Source organism: Gavialis gangeticus, unplaced genomic scaffold, assembly GCF_001723915.1.
Source record: "Gavialis gangeticus isolate Ggan-Ray unplaced genomic scaffold, GavGan_comp1, whole genome shotgun sequence".
NCBI classification, from domain to species: Eukaryota; Metazoa; Chordata; order Crocodylia; family Gavialidae; genus Gavialis; species Gavialis gangeticus.
In genome coordinates, this window is record NW_017729029.1 from 81,131,788 (window position 1) to 81,156,132 (window position 24,345).

The window sequence follows — 24,345 nt, forward strand, 5'->3', positions numbered from 1 at the left end:
ATATATATAACTTTGTGGCTAGTTCCTATCACACCATACATCGAACATGTGGTCAGCACTGGAGCCCTGAAGGGAACCTGTCAGCTAACAAGAGCTCTCAGCTGTGGGAGTACCCTCGGCCCTTGGCGCCCATGCACTCCCACAGCTGGAGAACAGCCATCACCTGATCGGGACCCCCAGCCATGGCCCTCAATTCCACAGCTAGAAGAGCCAATCAGTTGACCAGCGCTCCCAGCCACAGGAATACCACATGGTGGTGCAGGGGAAGCCTGGGCTGCCCCTGAACCAGCAATATGGCATGACTGAGATCTGATTCCCCAGACCACTTTTACACCGCCTGCCATACACACATGTCATTGCAGGAAAAGCAATTGTTGGGATCATGGACCAGATACCATTGTGCCTTTAACTGACTGTCTGTCAGCAGCCTCAAAGATGCTGTCCTTGCCATGCCTGTTAAAATTCACCTGCATGTGTCCATCTGGTAAGCCTTTGAAAAGATCCAGTTGTATATCTTTAAAGCTGTATTGACATGGAGATTTCAATGTACCACCTCTGCATACAGACCCTGTGAACTCCAAGCTCCTATAGATAAATCATCTTCACATCCTTCCATATGAGTAAGATGGTATTGAAACCCTCAAGAGAAGACACTTGGATAGCAAAATGCTAGTCTACGATACATTTCCAGCTATTTTTCATTTGATCAAGGAACATACTATTTTATTGTTTATCCCTGGAAAGTGTAGAGCAGTGGTTCTCAACTCTGCGAAACTCAAAAGCATGCCTTTATTGGTATAAGGCACACCTTGAAACATGCCAGCTCTTACTTTTCACTTGTTTTTTGACAACAGAAAAATATTAAAGCAATTCCTGTATTGCAAAGAATTCAGAAAGACCAGAACCGTTCAGTATGTTTTTAACACTCTGAATGCCTATTTGAAATTTCTGGGTTTACTTTGAGAACCATGTTTGCACACCGAACAATGCTAACATTGTGTAGCATTTTGTAGCACCCTTGAAAGGATTTAAAGGCACCCCAGGGTGCCACTTCATCCTGGTTGAGAATCACTGGTGCAGAGACCATGTAATTACACTATGTGGATGGCAGCATTTTACCAGAAAACTATCAATGTATGTATTGTTTATTTATTGCATTATGGATGTGTTTTCTGCCATGATTTCCACTGGGGAGTTCTGCAAAAAGGGCAGGAATACCACTGCAGGTCAGTCTGATGGCCCTTAATTCCAGAATTACATATATATGCTTTATTTTCAGGTATTCCCAAGCAAGAATGCACATCTTGGATATACATGTGGTTCAGGGGGACACCCAAGTCTGTTCTCAACACATCCATAATAACAGCCATCATCAGGAAGAAACTGAAAATGACTCCCTTTTATTACATACAGAGTTAGCAACTAAGTACACTGTCACAACTTCTGAACCAAGAGTATTCATCTTATTCATGTGATGTCTGGATAGAGAATACCTCTACCACAACTGTAAGGTTCATATGTGAAATATGAAAAATTGAGTTATGTGCAGGAAAGCCAACATAAAGCACAGTAGCCTTGCACACAAAGGGCACTTTTACATGTGCTCCAGGGTTTGGGGTGCTTGAACTCAAGCTCTTTCAATGAGCTTTGGATCAAGTCCTCCTGCCACCATTTTTAAGTGTGGGGATGCTGATACACAAGATGCAGGAGGTTTCTGGAGCATGGCAATTGCTCGACTAAGTGAGTCTGCTCCAACATGCTGGAATTCCTGTGCGTTAGAGTGGCCTCCACGCTTGCATGTAGGTGCCCATACACACTAGTCCAACTACAGGCTAGGTAACACTGACTGAAATGATAGAATGCTATTCTTCAGCAGGTAGGTTCTTCCTGCTCAACAATTCACAAGGAGTCTTAGCTAAGGGAATAAAGAAGGACTATATTTTAAGTCAGAGTCCCTTGCTGAAACCTACCCCTGACCCACCAACCATCCATATTATAGGTAGTTCTGGATTCTCTGCCATCTTAAATACATTCCCATTATTGAAAGGCATTTCATGAATTTACTAACTACCCTCTCAAGAACTCTGTGGGTAACACTAAACAGCCTTGGATTAACTCTCACAGAAAAATGATAAAGGACAGTAGTACACAATCACTTCTGGGAGAACACTTTTCACAGAACAGTCACTCCATTTGAGACCTCGCAGTTCTTATAAGCATGGGTGGATCTAGACTTCCTTAAATGGGGAGGTAGCACACTGCCCCTTAACCATGGGAGAATGGGAGTGAGGGCTGGTGGGAGCCCCCACTCTGGGGAGGCACCAGGGCAGTGGGCAGGAATCAGAGCTTGTAGGGAGGAGACTTGTGTTGCACCACTCTTCCTGGCTGACCCGGACACGGGTAGAACTCCACAGCTGCTCCTGCCCCTCTCCTGCTGGGCACTGCAGGGAGCAACTGCACAGGGAGCCAGGCTCAACCAGAGCTGCACCATACAGATTCCTTTCAACACCAGCTCCCTGCGCACCCCGCCCCCTGGTGTTCCCCACTGAGAAGGAGCAGACACTGGAAGGAACCCATCCCACTCCACCATTGCTGTCCCCGCTTGATGCAGGCACAAAGGAGTCCCAGAGCTGCCCTGCCCTGATCTACCTGCAAGCTTTAGGGAGCAGCTGTGCAGTTTGCTAGGCTGAGCCGGGGACAGCAGTGGCAGTGCACAGGTTCCTCCTTCCAGTATCTGCTCCCTGCCCACCTGCACCCTTCCCTCCAGGTCCAATAAAAGATATTTTACTTGGTCCAATAAAAGATCTCACCAAAAAAAACCTTACCATTGGGCAAAGGTATAATGAGGTACTTCAGCACGTGGAGGGGGATTATTCAGACCTTTGGAGAGTGGGGGTGGAGGGAGAGGAAGAAAGGGTCTTACCAGCACCTGATCTGCACTCAGACAGGAGCTGCTACTGCTGTGGCTGCTGCTGTAGCTGCACAGGCTTGGGCTCCTGCTGCTGCTGAGGACAGGCTCACTGGCCAGCACCTTCAGCAGCCCCATGGTGTGGCTCCTGGAGCCACCACCCCTGTTGCCCCATTTATTCACTTTACCTGCCCAGGTGTGCACAGGACCATGTTTGCCATTGCAGATTCCCAGTGGGGGAGGCAGGAGGGGAGGGTGCGGGCACCATTTCAATCACCCCTGAGATACACTACTCGGTGAGGAGCTGTGCTGCCTGGTTCCTATAGCTGGGAAGTGCAGGGCTGTGGCAAAGATTCCCAAGGTGGGTGGAGGCGATTCTGGTTCCCCCTCTGCCCCACCTCCCCACCCCCAGGTGTGGGATACAATGCCCAAGCCTGGTGCTCCACCCAGCCCACTAGTGCCATTACTGCCATTGGGCAAAATGTAATAGCTGCTGCTCTCAAAGCCATGTAACATTGTTACAGTATGAGTCTACACATTCCTCCACAGCATGACAAGACAACTAATCCTTACTGCTGGGCCAAGAGTTCAAAGATAAAGCAAAAAACTAAGCCTTCTCTGCTAGAAGCAGATGTAGTGTTTTCTGCCTTCCCTTTCTGGTGTGCCATTCCCATTCCCAGCACATATCCTGCATCTGTTAGAGACAACTGCTGAAATTTCACCCAGCTCTGGAGGCTGCAGTGTTGTGTCTTTTGGGCACCTAGATGCTGGGCTATGTGGTGGCAGCCAGGGATCAGAGGAAGTGTGTGAAGCAACAAGAAAGATGGAAACAGGCATTTCCTACTGACCCCCCAACTACTCCAGACACACACATCCTCCTGCACTGAGCAGCTGAGGCTCCTCCTGCTGAAGCAGTCTCAACAACCACCAGTTCTTTCTTCTCACCTCCCCATCCACACAACACATATATATATGCCCTTCTCCTGTCTCAGCAGCCAGATTTGATACCTCACTACTCAGATGCCTAACCACCCACACCTCAAATCACAGGCCATAGCATCCTATGACCCTCTCCCAGACATAGTATTCCACGACCCTCTCCCAGACCCAACTGACCCCCATCTAGCTCCTCTAGAGGTAAGGCTACTGAGTGTCTGTGTTTAGAGCCTCTCACATCGTCTGCTTCTAGGAAGTGAAGAAACCCCACTAACAGAAACAGCTGAGAGACAGAGAAGTCTGGCATGAGCCTATGGCAGTAACCATAAGGAACGAAGAGCTCCCTTTCCTCATGGCTGATGAAACCATTGCATGTAAGGCTACACTGAATACTGCAAACTTCAGGCATTGAAAATGATCACAAGTCATTCCCCCTCATTTCAAAATGATTATACTGATTTTAGGATAGCAAGTTTATTTATTACAATTTTAAAAAATCAATTATTTTTATTTGCCACCTTATTCTTTAGCTTTTCTGATACTTTCTATATCTTCAAGCTTTTCTATTCATCCATGAATGCTAGAGAAAATAAAAAAAGCTGAAACTTCTTGTGTAATATCATGATTCCAGCATTTGGCACTTCAGGAAAGATGCCAAGTATCATGAGACTCCCAATAAAAACACCAGAGCTGGAAACACTGCATATACCAAACATCTGCTCAGTTATTTTATAATGCGAGGGGGAGAGAGAGAGAGAGAGAGAGAAAGACTATTCTTTCCCTTAATCTCAAATGGAAATTACTCACTGCAGGCTTGATTCAGGTTTCACTTTGCTCCTCATGCCAGACTAACTCTTCTGACTAGTGCACTGGACTGTAGTGAGCTCATGCCTCCCCTCCACCTCCTTCCCAATCCACTTTTAGTCAATGAGGAACACCAGACACCTCTGTTCATCTAAACATGCTCTAGCCATGCTGCTAGAACAGGTAATACAAACAAATACAGTCCAGGGACCATGACACGTTGTCCTGCAACACAAACCCAACTTTAGTTCATAGTGACATAAGTAAATGAATATTTTACTTAAAAAAAACAAAACAACCCCTCGTATTAAAAAAGGGAGAGAGAAAAGAAAAAGCAGTGAGCCGCAGGCAGCATTATTTATAGGGTGCCTAGATTGTCATTCAGTACCAACAGAATCCAATCTGCTCTGCAAAACGGATGCAGTTGCTAAAGCAGCAAATGGCAGTTACTTTTTTTTTTTTTTTTTTAAAGGACACCTCTGGATATATAAGGATACAATATAACATATTGATGGCACTAAAATAAACATACAGAAGCAAATGCATCAATGTCAGTCAGAAAAGTATTTCTTTTAAAAATACTATAGTGTACCTATATATTTAAAGCCAAGGTACCTAGCAAATATTTTACTTATTAATCAACAACATACAAAGCATTGAACAAACCACAAACACTAATTCAGTTCTTGCCCTGGAGATCTTGACATCCCCTGTGTCCCTCCCTTGGATGAGAAGCCTAGAAACAGGAATGCATTATATACAACTCTGACAGGCCATTTCTGGTAGGATATGAAACTGGTGAGTAACTGAAGTCCCAGAGTTGTGGGAACAGGGAAGAAATATCCTACACAAAGAAACAGAGACTTCTAGGGACATCTTTACCTGTGCTCTGGGGGTGGGGGACATCTTAATTAAAGCAGCTTTGACAGTCACTCTAATTACAACTCCTGCAGCATCTCATATATTCAGTGCCCTGCACTTCAAAATGGCAATGGGGGTGCTTTAACTAAAGCTCATGTGACAAGCTTTAGTTAAAGCGCCCCACCACCATTTTGAAGCATGGGGACACTGAATACACAAGACACAGAGGCTGCTAGAACGCTCTAATTAGCATGCTCCAGCAAACTCAATTAACTGAGTCTTCTCTGGCACGTTGTAATTACAGCACATTGGAGCAGTGTCCTCGCACGTCTACAGCCACCCCTACATTTCGGCAGCTTCTTCGTTATTAAAATGCCCTAGAAGGCAGCCTCTGGGCTTAGCGAACTTCAGTCCCTCCCTGCTGTGTGGAACCAAAAAAGGTCCAAATTATTGTTTGAAATTCCCCATAACCAAGTACAGTGAATCCCCAACACCTCCAACTCAGAGGTAAAAAGGGTAGATTAGAATGAGATGTCAGTGTCTTGCTTTACTGCCAGGCTCCTGTCATCTTTTACCAGCTTTAATTTAATGGTCTTGCTCCCCACAAGGGCAAACTGACCAAATACTTCCTCACCCCCTTCTTCCCAGCCGTAATTCCAGCCACTGCACCCTTGCAGTAACAGGCTCTGTCTTCTCTCCTCCACAACACCAATTTGGTGCTCCCCCCCAGGATACTCTTTGGCCTCCCCACAATCCTGCCCAAGAAGGGTTTATCTTATCCCACCTGCAAAGCCATTATGGATGTCCAAGTCCAGATACTGTCCTCTCTTACCTCATATCTGAGGAAGGCAAATCACACTACCCCTACCTGTGCCAAGAATTATTTCTACTGTGTTCTGAACACAGGTTTCCTCTGTTCCCTTCACCCTACCCATAATCAAAAGCTACACTGCCATGCTTAGACTTGGTTGCTTTTGTGGATGGGACGGTAGGAGCTAATGAGCCACTTCAGGTGTACACACTGCATTTATTTTAGGGCAGAGGTGTTTGTTTAATTAAAATACATTCAACATGCAGTTCTAACAATAATCAAGTAAATGGGGAAAATGAATGATTATGAATAAACATATATATATGATAAATTGCAGCCCACATTCATTTTTTGAGGTCCTCAGACCACTGCACTTGCTCTCTTCCCACTAATCCATGTCCTCTGACCTCATTCACTTGCCACATTTTTCATAGGGCATTGTTGCACAGTAATTTTGGGCAGCTCCTGGAGCTTTTAACACCTGGATTGTCTGCACATTAGTACCTGTAACTACCTTTCAGCACTGATTATGGAGCTCAAAGTTATACCATTCTAGGGCAGAATTATCTCTGAACTGTTTTACCCAGCTCATGTCACATTAAGGTTACAATCTAGGCTACACCTTAGTGCATTTATACGCATATCTTTTTGTCGTGTGATGTGCCAGAGATCCACCACTATGGAGAAGACTCCATTAATTTAGTCTACTCTGCATGCAAGCTCATGTAAACTGCACTGCACCACATGCAGTTGTAGAAGAGGCGAAATGCACATCTGCATGCAGAAAATGGTGGCAGTGTGCTTTTGAACTAAAATAGCTATGTGGTTTAGTTCAAAAGTGCACCGCCACCATTTTCTCAGTGCTGATGCACATTTTGCCACTTATACAACTGGAAGTGACTCAGCACCAGGCACCTTGAAAAGCACCTGGTGTGCGGCGCTTGCATGTGTAAAAATGCCCTCAGTGTAAACCCCTCCCCCCACCTCCCCCTCCCCCACTGGCCTGGATCAAGCCCATTGCCCCCTAGTGTCCTAGATCCAAGCTCACTGCCCCCCACCTCTCCACCCGATTTACATGTGGCTGCCTGGTCTGTCTGTCCTGGGGGAGCAGGCAGAGAAGGGCTGACCTGCCTGCCTGACTGCCGCTGCCACAGCTGCTGGTCCGTGGGTGGGCTCAGCCCGGAGAAGAGCAGCAGCTTAGCAGTGGCAGCTAAGAAGACAGGTTAACCCTTCCTTGCCAGCTCCCCTGGGGCAGACAGCACAAGCAGCCACATATAAGCAGGGGAGGAGCAGGCAGGGGGGGTGTGAAGGGGGGGCAGGGTGTAACAAGGCCCTTAATTAAATCAACCTGCCAGAGAAATACTCCTCCCCTCCCAGATGTACCCCTTCCCCAAAATTACACCTCCCTGAGGTCTTGCCAAATGATTCATAAATCAAATTGTGCAGGGCTTCAAAGAAAACTTAAGTCTTTTAAAACATCAAAAAGTTTTCTAACTATAAAAAATACTATGACATTAAAGTTCAACTTCCTGAGATCCTGTAGAACTAGAACCAAACCTTCTTGAAATGGCAGAATATTCCCTTTTCTAGTGATACAAATTCCAGAAGCGTCCATTTCCAGACCATCCTTCAGTACATCTTATATATATCCTATAGAATTATGAAGGATAGTCCAAAAACTTATGGAAAGAATTTATTCCCCGTTAAACTCCATTGTGTTTTTAAAAAGCTATTTCTTTGGAATGTTTATTTCATTCCTATTTTACTTCCATAGGACTTACGCTAACTAATTTACTGTTATAAGCTTTGCTTCACATTGTACAAAAGAAAAAGCCTGAAAATTCCCTAAATTGTCAATTAAATATAGTTTTAGTAGCATATACAAAATAATTAAAGTGTTCTACAATCTTACTGATATTCCTTTAGAATGATCTGCACACCCCAGTGGTTTCACTAATTGTGACTAATGGAACCATCTCAAACTCAAATAAAAACTGTATGCCATCCCACACAGACTAATATTGCCTCCCTCTCTCTCAACATGCACATATATTATATTATACATATAAGTACATACAGAAGAATGCCAGACAACTGTGCTCTAGTCATCCACATGTTCAGTCATCTACATTTTACAGCCCATTGTGCGGTGAAGCTTTTTTTTCCTTCTCTTAATGTTCTATAAAATAGCTGTGTTCCTTTTTGATCAGAAAATTTCTTGCCATTTGTAGAAGTTTGGAAAAATATCTTCCTACATTCCTAAATGTATTTTACAATGCCATACCTTTACAATGCAATATCTGTTATCATGTATTGTATTTTCAGTTGTATTTTGGGAAGTTACTGAGCAACCATGTTTTCATAACTGTTTAGAGGTCAGCTTATTTTACTGCATTTTACACACAAACACACACATTTTATATACACATATGTACATGTTTTTGTAAGATTCACTTATGTTCCTTGCTGAAGATATGGGTCTCTAGGAGTGATGAAATAAGGAAAGGGTGTTTGGTTTTAGAACAAGAATGAAGGGGATAGCTCAAATACTAGAGGCAGCATGAACTATAGCACAGTGATTACATGCAGATTTCAATAAAATCATGCATAATGTATAACAGATTTCTAACATATTATTGCTGAATTTTTTCAGTGACATTTATCATGTCCTCTTCTAGTCTCATCTATATTATAGCAAGCCTCTAGAGCCTGCATGAATATATTAATCTTTGGAAATGAAAGCAACCTATTACTATATTGGCTATATTTTTCACTGTTCTGGAGAGCATTGTGTGTACTGTGGAGAGCTTACTAAGGTGGCCTCAATAAAAGTATTAATCTGCAAAGTACTGTGCAGCCATTTCACTCGAGCTTTCATGAGCTGGAGAACACCATCGGGAACACACTCCTGGCTGTTATATTTTCTTACCTTGTTTTCATTTAATAAATGTACCTGGAGGCACTGCAAGAACATCCTTAGCTGTTTCTATCATAACTGGTGACATGCCAAATTGCAACAGGCCTGGTCCTTATTAGTGAACTGACTTTTATGTCTTGCCCTGAAAATGACTGGGTTAAGAGTCTCCTGCCATTATTGCTAACTCTGAAGGCAGGCTTCCAGGAAATGTTATGCCTAGTGTATGTGCACATATGAATGTGCCAAGTTTTATTACAATTCAGTGTTTTCATATTTGACTTTTTTTTGTTTGCATCTCCATGCAAGCATATAAACACACCCCCAGGGACTGGGAAATGATTAAGCATATGAGGTGGTCATACGACAGCTAAAAATGTAACAAGTAGTAAATCTGAAGAGCTGAATCTTGCCACGACTGATTGAGGAAGCTGAACAGACGCTACTAGCTGCAACCTGCTGCAAAGGCTCCTGCTAACAATGCCAGAATTTCTCACAGCCAGACTCAAAAATAAAGCTACGTAGCTATATCACTGGATGGAAATGCATCCCTGGCAAGTGCTTTCTGCTCATCATGGTATTCATACTAGCCAGCAGGACAGATACTCATAAGCGCATACACAACCTGCAAACCATGCCCCCCCAAGGAATGTGATGCACAGGTCAGTGCATTAGCGAGGCTCATTATTTAGTGTTTTTACTAGTATTCTCCAGAGATCCTACACTGTTGTTATTATATTTGGTTGGCAAAAGCTACCTCACCAGTCTTCTCTACCTTACATGACACCGGGTATGATGCTGGGGCATTCTTTATTATAACATTCATAACATTTCAACAATTCAGCTTGTAAACGGTCTTGACTCTCCTGCCAATAAAGTCAACAGAATCACTGGCATGCTTTTCAATTGCCCAGAACCTGACACTCACGGGGCACAGTCAAACTCATTGAAATCAGAGGGAGTCATTTGAAGAGGACCAACAGCAGGATCAAAGCAGAGTGAACCCCCCACCCAAAAATAATAGCCCAAGTCCTGTATATAGTAACAAAAGGGGGAGAACCCCACTTTTTCCAAATGCTTTTCATTCCAGTGCAGCTGGAACAGAGGAAATGCAAGTCGGATACACCACAAATGCTTCCTTAGCATTCACGTAACCTACAGTGCACCAACCCCAAATATTCACTGATAACAGGTAAGACCTTAAAATGCATGAAAACAGGAACACACTTGAGATCTTAAGCATGAAAATGCTTTCAGTTTTCAAGGCTTAAGGGTTCAATATTTTCAAGCTTTATTCTCCAGCCACAGAGGCTTAGATAATTACTTAGATAAAATGATAACAGAAGACATTCTTCTTATGTCATCACACAACTGTAGGAGCCTTCAAATAAACTTGAGACTCAAAATAAAGAAACAACAAGAATTCTCAATATAAAGGTTGTGCTACCTGTTGTAACAATGAATCAAATGCAGTGTGTCTAGAAGTTATTGTTCCTGGGTGTGAGAGACGACTGGCTAATATTATGTAAAGGACGTATCACAAAAACCCAGCTGGGCTTTCTCAGATTCCTCCTGGCAGTGATCCTGAAATTGCCGCAGCTGAAAATGTTCAGTAGCTTTCACACCTCTTTTGCTGAGAAGTCCACTGGGCTCATTCAAATGATGACAACCAGAGAAACCCCACAGGCGCAGTCTGGCTTTACATGTACAGCTGGCTAGCCTGGGCCTAATACTTGGGATGGTGTAAGAGGTGGGAAAGGTTACTCCTTTGTCACAATCTGATCCTTGCCTCCTACCATTTGAGGCTGAGATATTCTTTATTTCTCTGAAGCCAGGAACCTGTTTTGATCACCGACTATAAGATTTTAATGGAACTTATGAGATTTACACAGCCCCCTCAGAACATACTGCTTTCCCAACAGTTACAGTAATAATGATGATACGTTCAAATAATCGGGTCCATAACCATCAAAAGAGTGGCCCCAAGTGCTCTCTTCCTTGGTTCCTTTATTTGTCAGTACTGTATATTTAAAGCTTGTGAAAGAAGAAACAAGAGGAAGGACAGCTAGAGTGCCAGTGGCAAATTCATGCCACATCTCATGGTCAGTAGCAAGAAGAAATTTTGAAATGTATCCTTGGCCATACTGAGGACAACGGAAGGCTTGCTTATCTGTATAATATGTCCCCATATTGTAACGCTCATTGAAACAGACTGGACAATAACTGGACTGGACAATAACTTGTTTAATCTTCTCCTTGTGAATGTTCACATTACTGATAAGATGAGTCAGAATCACATAGGGTTGTGCAGAGCTGTGGACAAAGAATAATTTCACATTTAAGAGAACAGAGGTTGCTGAAATTCTGGAAGTTTTGATGGTGCTTTGGGTTCCATCTGTGAACCAGATCTATAGCTGCTCAAGCTCACTAAAACATTCAGCCCATTCATCTGCACTTCTTGTGAGAACACTATGCCATGTATTCATGCCAAGAGAAGCACAGAAAAAAGGCTTCTGCTCAGAGAACCAGACTTTGGAAAGTGTCTGTTCTCTTAAATGCAGATAGATCTGTTCTGACTCATCCATTTTTGTAGAAGATTATGGAGGATGGTGACAACCTTTACAGACCTCAGATTTCCTTGATTCCAGGTTTTCTGAGGGATTACAAACCAGAGTAATGATTCCCTCCTAAGCCAGGAATATCCTTATTCTTGCTTCTTTTAGCTCTTTTGTCAATAAACCTGATTAGAATATGAGGCTGAAAACTTCATTAAAAAATTCACACTTGTTAGGCAAAATTCATTAATCAACCAGAGGCACTGGAAAATCACCCTTTAGTGTAAGCATTTAGATTGAGAGAGGACTGATTCAGCTCTGTCAATATTCTTATTGGTTGGTGACTTAGACTAGCTTCAATGAGGAGACAATGAGGGGCTCTCTCAAGCAATGCATGATGCTACATGAATTCTAAACATGCCAGTTTTGTTACATTCCAATATCCCAGAAAAATGATCCCAAACTAAGCTGGGTGACAGTTAGAGGTCAGATACTGCCCTCAAATCATGGCTGAACTCCCACTGAAGTCACTGAAGATGTTTGCATGTACATGACCTAAGGGTTTAGTTTTGAGTGAAGTCAGACATGCAAGACAGGTCATAGAGTTTTCTAATGTACTCCAGATTTTCTTTTATCCTGGAATAACCTCTCCAATAAGCATGAAGAAGTGGCAATGCTATGTCTAATGCCAATCACTGAAATAAAATCAATGTGACCCGATTTCTCTTCTGAATTGCCTGTATCCTGTTCTCTACTCAAGCAGTCCATCAATAATGTGGCATATGTACCACAGGCAAAATTTTTACTGTCAGGGAAATGTTTGTATTTATCTCCAAATGCTCATCAGATCCCTGTGTGGGAATAGGGCTATACAACTGCACCAAATCCTTCCCTTTAATAATTACGCATTTCCAGCACTGATCTGGCTATGGGCATGTTTTATGAAACAGGTCTGCCAAAGTCCCCTCAGGTTTAATTAACAGATAGGTGTTGTTCATCTGAAATATCTCTTTCTAGCTGCAAAGTACAGAATAGACTTCCTAGCCACTACAGTAGTTGAAATTTTAGTGATGATCATACTAACAGAAAACGGGCATTCATCTAAAGGAAACACATATTTTTAGCAAAAGGCTAATAACTTGGCGGGGTAGGGGGGGCAAATCACTCAATGCTCCTGGACACTTTAAAAAAAAACAAAACACACATTTCCTAATACGTTAATTACCATATAATATTGATGATAGAATTTTTCAAGTATTACCTGTACTCTCACTAAGAAGTGCTTGAAACCGTGATGTTTGCTCTGCTGAAGTAAAGAAAAGATATATTATAGGTACTTTTCCATACTGGGATGCCAGACGTGCAACATAACATTAACTTGCGTTATACAACTACCAAAAATCAAATGTCTACCACCCTTCTTTTTTAACAGCAGGTGTACCACATGCACAACACTGTTAAATATCCTTGTTGTTCTCATTTTTGCTTAACAGTTAGTGAGCAACCACTAAAAGGGACTGTCCAAACCAAAAAGTTGTATTGAATGTATGACACCCCAATAATCTTTCACCATACCCTCTGTTAAGGAAGACTGTGTACTAATGGCTGCAAGTTTTATGGACCACCAATACATCCAATAAATATTTTCCTAAATCATAGTATCACTGAGAGGCTTCACCAGCATCCCAATTTGCTAGGCACTATACAAACATAGTGAGAGGCCGTCCCCTACTCTAAGGATAGACAACACACAAGACACTAAAAGATGGGAAGACATGAGGAATCATATTATATTTAAAAGATGAGCAACTGAGGCACAGAAATGTTAGCAGGGAGTTTTATGAAAGTACATTGGTGACTGAGTATGACAGGAACTCAAGTCACTTTCCCAAAGGAAATCTGTAGCATGGCTGAGAACTGATCTTGACTCTACCAATTTAGTGTGTGAATCAGATACTGACTTTCTGCAAATTCAGTTTGATCAATCACAAAGCTAAAACAGGGCATATCTGTACAGGAAAAAGTCCACAATGAAAAAAACAGCATCATTATTTTACAACAAATTTGTGATTATTACTACTTACTATGGAAGAGTCACAAAACTATTTTTTCTCTTTTTCACTTTTTTGTAATAGGAGAATTCCCAAGTTAGGAAAAGGGTCAGAATATGTATACATCAATCCTGCATTCTCTTGGAACTCATCAGGTAGTCTCTTGGGAGATACGGGGGCTGTTTCATTTGTTTTCTATTGGCTGAAGAACAACTACTTGGTGGCTTGGATTTTTGGAGCATCACATGGAACTCATTTTCCTTAATAAGCAACGTAGGCCATAGGGCACAGTATGAAGGCAAAAGCAAGCATTCACTAACTCAGTACTCTTTTGCCTATACTGCAATATAAAATCTTTACACTTCTGCATCATGGGATTTATAATCCAGTGTCACAGTGTGCTAAAAATGATAAACCACCATCACAGCAGCCATCACCAGAGGTCATGATTAAGCAATAAAGCAGACATAACTTAATGTGAGGTGTGATGAGAAGAAAATGATTTGGGAAACCCCCTGCTACTGTAAGTAAACCTTAAGAGTGCTGGCTGCATATCTCACTTCTGTATACAACAGGGGGTCAACAAGACTCTCAAGCTAAGTACAGACAGTCAAAAGCCCAAGGCTGAATCGATTCAATCTTCACAAGTTAGTCTAAAATGCACAGACTGAACCAATCAACAAGTGGACATTAACTTTTGATTCCAGAAATACAGCCACGTGCCTTCAGTGGCCCAGGCCAGAAGCCTGGGAGCTCTAAAGCACATCTCCCTACCCAGCTGGAGCAGAAAGCTTGAGTCAAAGCTAGCCCACCCACCCTCTGAGGGAGGATTTATGAGGAGATGCAAAGCATCCTCAAAAGATGTGGGCAGTGGGGTCCCCAAGCCTTAGTCCTTGGGCAGGTGCTGTTCAATATCTGCATCAGCAACCTGGATGAGGACACGGAAAGCACCCTGCCCAGACTCACAGATGACACCAAACTATCAGGTGAAGCAAACACACTGATGGAAAGAAACTGAATCCAGGTGGACCTGGAGAGAAGTGGGCAGAGAACAATAGGATGCAATTCAACAAGGGCAAGTGCAAAGTGCTGCACCTAGGGAGAGGGAATCACTAGCACCTATAGGCTGGGGGATGACCTTCTCAGCAGCACAGAGGCAGAAAGAGATCTCATAATGGTTGTTGACTCCAAGATAAATGTGAGTTGTCAATGTGACGAAGTAATTAGCAGAGCTAACCACACATTGTCATGCATTAGTAGGCACTTCGTGGACAGGTCCAGGGAGGTGATGCTACCCTTCTATGCAGCACTGGTCAGGCCACAGGCTGGAGTAATGTGCCCAGTTCTGGGCACCACAATTCAAGAAGGATGTGGACAACCTTGAGAGGATCCAGAGGAGGGCCGCTCGTATGGTTAGAGGCCTGCCGGGAAGGCCTTATGAGGAACGGCTGAGAGACCTGGACTTTTTCAGCCTCCACAAGAAAAGGCTGAGGGGGGATCTTGTGGCAGTATACAAATTCACTGGGGGTGGGGAGCAGGAGGGAATACGAGACTCTCAGTTTACCAGAGCACCCCTTGGAATAACCAGAAACAATGTCCACAAGCTGATAGAGTGTAGATTTAGGTTGGACATCAAAAATAACTTTATGGTTACGGTTGCCAGAATCTGCAACAGGCTTCCAAGGGAGGTGGTGCTCTCCCCTACCTGGGGGGTCTTCAAGAAAAGACTGGACAAACCCCTGGCTGGGGTCACGTGACCCCAGTACTTTTTCCTGCCACTGGCAGGGGTTCAGACTCAATGATCCATTGAGGTCCCTTCCAACCCTAGCATCTATGAATCATCCTGGGATGCTAGGAGACTGTGAATTGACTTGAATCTGGAGGTGATCTGAGACAGAAATGCAATAAGCTGATTTAGCCTAAATCAATTAAATTTTATATGACATCCATCCAAGTTTATCTTAAATCAGTTTTGGCCATTTTAAAAATGGTTTATGTCCACTGAACTTCTGCTGTGTTACAGATTTGAACCAGTTTCCGATCACTTATACCAATTTACGTGTAACTTCTGTCCCTAGCCTGAGGGCTAGGGACAGAAGTTACACATAAACTGACATAAGTGATCTGAACTGGTTTAAAATCTGTACAACAACAGAAGTTCAGTGGACATAAACAGCATTGGGCCACAGCTGGGGTCTGCCTAGAGCAGGAGAAAGCCCCTACTGGGGAGCTCAGCACCACCCCTTCCCCAGCTGTCCACCTCAAAGAATCAGGGGGAGGCAGGAAGGCAACACACCCCCCAGCCTGGTACTGGCCCCACCCAAGCCAGTCTGCCTGGCATGGGGGGAAAGGCCCAGGGAAGGGCTTTTCACCCTGAGAAAAACTCAGGCCCACCTCCTCCCCAGCCTTCCTGGTGGGGGCTTTTATGCTCAGCACCAAGCAGACCTCAGCTGGGGGCTGGTGCCAGGCCACGAGGTGTGTTCTGCCCCCTTGCTTCTCGGATGGCTGGGGGGAGAATAGGTTGAGCCATTCCCAGCCTAGCCCTCTAGGCTGTGGTGGGGGAAAAGTTCCCCAGTGGTGGCTTCTCTCCCACACTGGGCAGACCCCAGCTGGAGGATGTGTTCCTTCCCCTACCTTTCAGAGGCAGGCAGCTGGGGAGGGGGTGAGCTGATCCCAGCTCAGCCCAGCCCACTAGTCTGGGCCAGGGGGTGTCGAGGGGGCAGGTCTGGAGAACGATCATCTGCTGGCTCTCCCCTCCCTGCTGCTAACAGCAGGTGGGGGCACGTGTCCAGCAAGCAATCAGGCCTGGACTGCTGCTGGGATGGGTTCAGCAGCTTTAGGCAGTGTTGCCATGAGAGTTGGTGCATGTGAGTACCCACTGGGCTCCTGGCCTGGGCTAGGACAGGCTTCTATCTTGGCCACCCAAACTCTGAATGTCAGTTTAGTTAGTTTTTGGTTCAATCTATGCAGTTTAGAAAAACCTGCAAAGATTGAATCAATTCCACCTCAGGCTTTTTCAACCTCTGTACTTAGCTCCAATGATCAAATATTGATCACCCCCTTTTTTTTATTATTATTATGAAAATACTGTATATCACTAGAAAACAGTGTTCATGCTTACTACGCTCCCTGTAAGGTTGCTTATTAAAGTGCCTGCTGAACAAATATGAGGATTATAGCTGGTGCAGGATCACAGTGATGCAGTACGGGGCGCTGCAAACATGTTCACAGCGCCACATACCACACAGCCTGGTGCTCTCCACACTGCAAAGGTGCACTTCCCAGCTGTGCACTATGCCAGGTTTTTTTTCCCATGGGTTTTTTTGCCCCTTGGATATCCTGCAGGAAAAAATTATATTGCAGGATAAAAACTGGCTCAGTGCACACTCAGGCAGCATTCATTTCTTGAAAGCAGAGCTGGGCCACCCAGAGCTGTGCTGAGGCTGCCAGCCAGGCTTTGCATGACAGAATCACTGTGGGTGCAGCCCCAGGAGACCCCCAGGACTCCAGGTAAGGCTGCTGGGGCCAGCACAGTGCTGGCCCCAGCCTCCCCTACCCCACCCAGGGCAACCTGCCATGCACCATGGAGCAAGGTGCATTGCTGCTACTTCTCCCTGGGGAACCAAATGTCGATGCATGTTTCTGCATACCCAGAGAGTTCAAAGGTTGCCCAGACTTAATACATAATGATTAAAGTGTACAGCATTCCTTGTTCTCTTCCCTCTTTTTAATACTTATAATGATTTTGTAGCTGGACAAAAACAAATAAAATTGCTTGATTCTTACTAACACCTAATCATTCATTAAGACCTGAGCAACTGAGTTCTGTCACCACTGAACTCAGCCAAAAAGATGGTCACCACTCCAGCATATGTCTCTGCTTCAAACTGTTCGCCTCCCACATGGGGAAAAATCATCAACATCTAGGAAGATGCTCTGTGATATTAGGGACTGACTTGATCAATGTGCAAAGCTATGGATTACATCTAACCTCAAGACCACAAGAACCAAAAAAGAGAAGGCATTATCACAGTACACCTACAAAGCATTTCTCTTATATACAAATGCCAGCTAAAATATTTTTCACTTATTTCCAGACTGCTGTAGCTCACAACAGCTCAGAAGCACAGACTAGAGACAAAGCCAGAAAAACTATATTTAGTTAACTGAGAAGTCCAGTAGGAAGAAGAGCTATGGTTAACAGCACAAATCCCACCCCATCTTCTCCACTGTCTCTTCTAGTCAAGAATCTAAGCATTATCCACAGCATTCCTTCTTAACCCCTGACAAACAATAAAGGTTGAGGGAAAAAAGAGCAATAAAGTTGTTTTCAACCACTAGCTCAACCTTCTATTAGATTTGATTGTATTGTGATTTTAGAGACTCTCGGTGTTCTCCTTGCCTCTGCAAGAATGTACTAATATTCCATAATATCAAATCGTAGTGAGCTATATCATCACTGTAAAATACTGTAATATTTTTTATTATTATAGTTGTCACTAATTTGTATGGTCATATGCCTGTTTGAAAGATGGGACAAATCTGGTGAATGCATTTAAAATCTGAATAACCAAGATAATTAAGTGATCATGACTGGATTCAAAATGGACTCTCTGATTCTGGTTCAGAACAAAAACTGCTCACTCACAATCCCAACATATTAGACATTGAAAAGTTACCTAAAAAAAGGCTCCACCTTGCATTTCCCAAATACCTTACTTTTCCACTGAATTCAGTGAAAGCTTGGGATTCAGAAGGAGTACAGGACAAGGCCCCCACCACTTAGGCATTTTATTATCAGTCTTCATAAAATTACCCATTAACATAAACATTGTTTTCAATCATCATACCATGCTAGAGTACATTTCTAATCATGTCAAGGTTAAAGGAAACAATTGAGGATTCAGAACTAAAAATCAACTTGAATTAGTCACTTTCTAATAAAACTATAAAGTAAAAATTGCCTAGCAACCAAAGAAAATTAATTCAGAGATTAAAATAAATGCTGTGACACTGGCAGAACAAATGCTGTTCCACCCCAGCACACACAAAATCATTCACACTTTTGGGAAAAAGATTCATGTTAACTTTTTCTTTACAAAGAGAGTATATTCTTTGGAAACAACCACCATAAAGTTACCAAAAACCAAGCTGTTATAGTCAGGAAAATATAAACAACACTAAAATCAGTTGTGTACAGAAAAAAAGAAAATATATTACCCGCTACCTCTGTACCATCATTAAAATATAAAATGTATAAATTGTTTTAATATGCTGACAATATTGCACAGATCCAATATGACCTGGAAGATCTACAATATACTGACTCTATATTTATGAAGAGGAGGTATATTCCATCACACATTTCTTGCAAATGTACTATATTTTTTACTTTACTAAATTTTACTGGATATGCAAGATTTATAGGATTTATAACTAACTTCTATTTTAATAAGCTCTGTTTTCCATTCTAGCACCAACCAAATGATTACTCATCACACTTTATAAGGACATTCTTAGATATAGTGTATCACACTGAAGGTTACTATTTTCTTAAAAAACAAAATACACAAGAACAACCTCAATAATTCATAATAATGACTAATATTGCCTGTTATATTTAGGATATGCTGTGGTGTCTGAAGGACTGCAAGCAGCCTAGTAAAATTATCTGTTTAGAAATAAAACAGAACAATTTAATTTTGTATCAACATGGCACTCCATTGCCTTGACTAAGAATTTGAACACAGGAATAGCTTAGGATGGGTTATTCCTGACTGGCAGTGCTCTCAGTCTTACAAAACAAAGTAAATGGTCTCTCTTCTAAGCTTCAAGAGCTTGTTGCTACTCAAAAATGATCAGGAATTATGAGGAAGCAAAGAAACAAGATACAAAATAATGAAATACCAGAAAATATTGCAAAATTTAGTTGCTCGAAACTGTTACATTCCTGAATCAAATGTAGTCAAGCCTATATTAAAAAGATAATTGTAAAAATTATAATCCACTGAAATGTTTAGATATATGGGAAATAAATCTGAAAAGATAATGGGGACAGACTTACATTATGAAAGATAATTTGCTAAGTATGCGCATATGATTCCTGTTTCCCTGTGGCAGGCATAGGTGGCCTGTTTCGGCAATTTTTATATTCGTATAATTAAAAATAAGCCATTTAGTGTTTTAAATATAGTCTTCAAATTTATTTTTCACATTCAAATGATATGCAAGAAAGAGAAAGGTGCTTGAACAGGAATCTAACAGTAATGAGGCAGTTAATAGATACATAATATGATACAAGCTTTCAGCTTTTTGAAGAGAGCATGCCTGGTGATAATATGATATGCTGGAAACACCAATGACACAGATGGCACAGTTGAAGCACAGCAGTTCAAGGTGGAAAAAAAAATCCCTACATCCAAACACATATAAAGCCAAGAAAATACTCCAAATGCCCACAACAGCTTCCCCTGTCTTCAATATTTAATGACTGTGCCAGATGGGGGATGGGGGAGAATCTAGTGTATACCATTAGCAAAAACACAGCTGACCTAAAAGGCCTGCTCACCATTATACTATAATTATGCCAGTACTTTTACTACAGCATGATTTCATAAAGTTATCATAGATTAAGGTAAAAACCTTGGTAAGCCTTGGCAGCTTCCAAATACCAGCAGAGCTATTGAAGGAAGGCAGGAACTGTGCCTAACACTTCATTTTGCAGCCTTTACACCTCATTCAACTGATTCTGCACTCCTCTTCTTACGCTGGCAAAACTTCCATTAGCCATAATGATACATAGGCTTTTTGGATTAGTTTCAAATGTTTGAATAGTATTATAATAAACTAGAACTCATTCCCCAAACCTGCATCAACATTTCAGTTTCATTTTGATGGTCTGGGCTGCGCCAAAACAGTGCAAAACATTGCAAAATTTAAAGCAATAAGAGCATTATTAGGCATGCAAGCACCACAGTGCCAGGCGCTTTGAAAAGCAGGCAGTGCTGCAATGCTTGTGGTTGTATAAAGGGCAAAATGCATGTCAGAGCTGACAAAATGGTGGCAGTAGTGGGCTTTTGAACTAAAACACATCAGAGGTGCTTTAGTTCAAAGGTGCACCACTGCCATTTTCTGCATGCTGATCTGCACTTCGCCACTTTTACAACTGCACGTGGTGCAGCACAGTTTGCCTCAGCTCATGGCAGAGAGTCTGCTCCAAAGCGAGGGATCTTCAGCATATCACAGGACAGAAAAGTATGTGCATAAATGCCCATCAACTGCGTTGATAGAAACATAAGCGGTTTTTAGGCCTACTACTACAAAGAGTCTTGGCTATTAATTTCAAAAGCTTTGCAGGTATGTTTATGTCTAATTTTATCAATGTGTAACAGATTCATATACAGCCTTTACTATTCATGTGTAAATCACACTGACATCAATGATTATTGTGGGAAGGGTGGATAAAGAGCACCATGTGCTCTTCAATAATTAGTATCACTTTTGCCAGCAAAGAGGAAGCTGATAAAAACCAGAACTAACAGCCAGGCCTCCTTGGTGATATTGCCAATTCTATTTGACACTTTCTCTATAACCACAGGGAACACTTTCACATTTTATGGATAAGTAAATAGGTTTCTATTATTTTTGTTTATAAAGATCTAGAACGGTCCTGAATAAGCTCAGTAAATACAAGTCTCAATCTGCAAAGATTTTACAGGCTAAAAATACAATTTGGTAGAACATATAACAAAACTAAATAGCAGAAACAGGGAGAGTGAGCTGTCTTGCTCCCTACATGTTTTTCAGAAAAGTTGAATCTTAAATTGATTTTGAAAGAACACAGTGCAGAAGGCTGTCCCATGTGTAAAGCAGGGGAGCAAACATGAAAAAGGACCAGAAATAAGATAAAAAGAATCAAAAGCAACAGCCAGGAAAGTTTAGGGACATAAGTAGCAGTTGGAGGCCCAGAGAGAAATGAGAAAATAAATTTAGAATGAAAAAAGTGTTGCTAATTAACGTAAGCAATGCAAATTTAGGACAGGGAAATCATGGTAAAGGAAATGATGAAGTAGGAAGATATGGACAGATAAGTAAGAGAGGAAACTGAGTAGTATTTTATTCTGGAGAGGGACAAGACGTAGGAAAGCCAATAAGGTGAAACACAAGTTATATACAACTAAGGCATAAACCAGGGTTTTAATGAGTGGAAAAGAGAAAAGGATAGATTTTATCAAGAGAAAAGAATAAATGTTTCTATAAACTTCACAAGGGCTATGTACAGAAGTTACATATAAACTGGTTTAAAGTGATCAGAAAATGGTTTAAACTTGTAACAGAACAGAAGTTCAGTGCACATACACCAGTTTCAAAATGGCTGAAACTGGTTTAAGATAAACCTGACTGTATGTAGTATCAGACTTAACTGATTTAGGTCAAACTGGTTTATGAAACTTCTGTCCCAGCCCCCTTCCTGGTTTAAGTTAAATCAGAGCCCCCCAGCATGCTTTTCAGCCCTGGCCTCGCCTGGCCTGCTCTGCTCGCTCGCTCGCTCGCTCGCTCCAGGGAGCAGGGCCAGCCCTGCTCTCTGCTCCCTACCTGGGGCAGTGAGGGCTGGCTCAGTAGCCCCACCAGGCAACCTCAGCTGGGGTCTGGGGCCAGGGAGGGGGGTTAAATTCACCTTCCCCCAATTACAGATCTTCCCTGCCATGCTAAAACTTAGTGCTAGCTGAAACTGTGGACTACAAACCCCAGAGGCACCTGAAGCAGGAAGAGGAAGTGATTGAACTCTGAGAGTCCTGCTGCTGTGATTGTGGACTGCAAATCCCAGAGACCTCAGGGGCCGCAGGAAGAGTAAGCAAACATACAGCCCAGGCTGTGTTTATAGTTTTTAAGTTTATAGTTTTTCAGAGAAAGAACTACTCTTGTTCAACCTTTTAGCAATTCAGTAGCACTACCTCCCCCCACTCTACCCCTAGCCCAGGCAGAGCTGGGCTGCAGTCTGGCCATGCCCACTCAGTTCCAGTGGGGGATAGGGGAGAAGTCTTGGAGGGCTCTCTTCCCTTTGGCAGTGGCCAGCAGGCATGCTCTAGCATCCTCAGGCTTGAGCCACTGCAGGCAAGTGGCTGCATTTCATGAATCCAAAGTGAATGTATGTTCATTTGCTTATTGATTCAATTTCTGCAGCTTAGATTAACCTGCAAAGACTGAATCAATTCAGCCTCAGGCTCTTTGACTGTCTGTACATAGCCCAAATGAAAACTCCAGAACAGAATGAGAAGTTACTGAATGTAATTACTTTATAGATATGAAATGAAGGCAAACTATACTATTTACTTGGCAAAGAGGATTTTCTTCCTCTTTAGAATTCTCCTTTGATGGTTGAATGCTCAGGTACCTTTATTTTATGTTTGATGGTTTTAGGGGCTGCAGAATGGTATACTACACTACGTGAACTGTGTCCTTATTTTTATTTAAATAATTATTAAAGTGACACTATGGCTATAAATAGACTTTGCCAACAGAAGTGGATCAGCTATGCCAGGATTTGTCCCAGCAGAGCTGAACCACTTCACTGGACAAATAGACAGCACCCATTATCCCACTGGTTAATCTTGGTTGCTACTTTTCCTGCTTCCGGAGATGCACCCCAGTTAAATCTGGGGCACATCTCTGAAAGGAGGGAAAGTCAGGGTTTCCCACTTCCAGAGGTGCACTCCCGAGGCTTGAGGAGCCTGATCCCAGGCAGGCCTCCCAGGGCATGCAGGAATGAGCCCTTCAACCCTGCGGGTGCTTGCCTGGGGTGGCTGGATAGTACATGTAGCTCCAGGCTGCCTGTGCTCTCCTGCCATAAAGCAAATAGACTCTAGTGCAATAAAGTGGCACAAATTATCACTACCTTTTGTCACAACCAATTTGTGGTGTGAAAAAGGGCATGGATATCTATTTGTTTTCAGTTTGTGCCTCCATACTTTTTTTCTGGCAGCACAAAGGCAACAAAAAACAATGCCCACCACATAATTAGTGTAATTTGTAATTTGTTTTCTTTTGGTTATAGACATTTACAAGTCATAAAATGATTGCGTTTCATGTGGTATGACAAACAACATTGAGACCCAGTTTTTCCAAAGTTCTCAAAAATCCAACCTGTCACCTGTGCATGCCAATCTAGTATTTACATATCAAAGACAAGCACAAATGGATACAGAGAAATCAAAAGAGAGACAGATTATGGGTCTGATTTGAATAGATGCTTGGCAGCTACTACCTTAATTAAAAATTAGATATACTGGTCAGTACTTCTGAAATATCTTGTCATATATGCAGTGTTGCTCCTTCTGATCCTTTATATGTTTATCTTTTAAGACAGTAGTTTGTAAACTTGTCTTTGACTGAGGAGCTTGTTTTGTTTTGTTGTTATGAATATTTGGGCACTACACCTGAACATATTTTATTCAATATTACAACTTAATAACAGTAATAATTAAAGGTGTAGATTGGTAACAACC

The 24,345-nt window shown here is 42.4% G+C and overlaps 1 protein-coding gene across 5 annotated transcripts in view; it reads right to left on the reverse strand.

The window, feature by feature from the left end:
* Window positions 1-24,345, reverse strand: part of GPM6A (glycoprotein M6A) — a 494,838-nt gene that overhangs the window by 271,331 nt on the left and 199,162 nt on the right. For 2 of the 5 annotated variants that reach the window (XM_019521799.1, XM_019521798.1), the window contains exon 2: window positions 13,051-13,092. The exons of 2 other annotated variants lie outside the window; for them this stretch is intronic. In XM_019521799.1, the coding sequence (XP_019377344.1) occupies window positions 13,051-13,092 (42 nt within the window). Of the gene's footprint in view, window positions 1-13,050; window positions 13,096-24,345 lie in introns of all 5 variants that reach the window. One more of the 5 variants, XM_019521797.1, reaches the window with a different exon arrangement.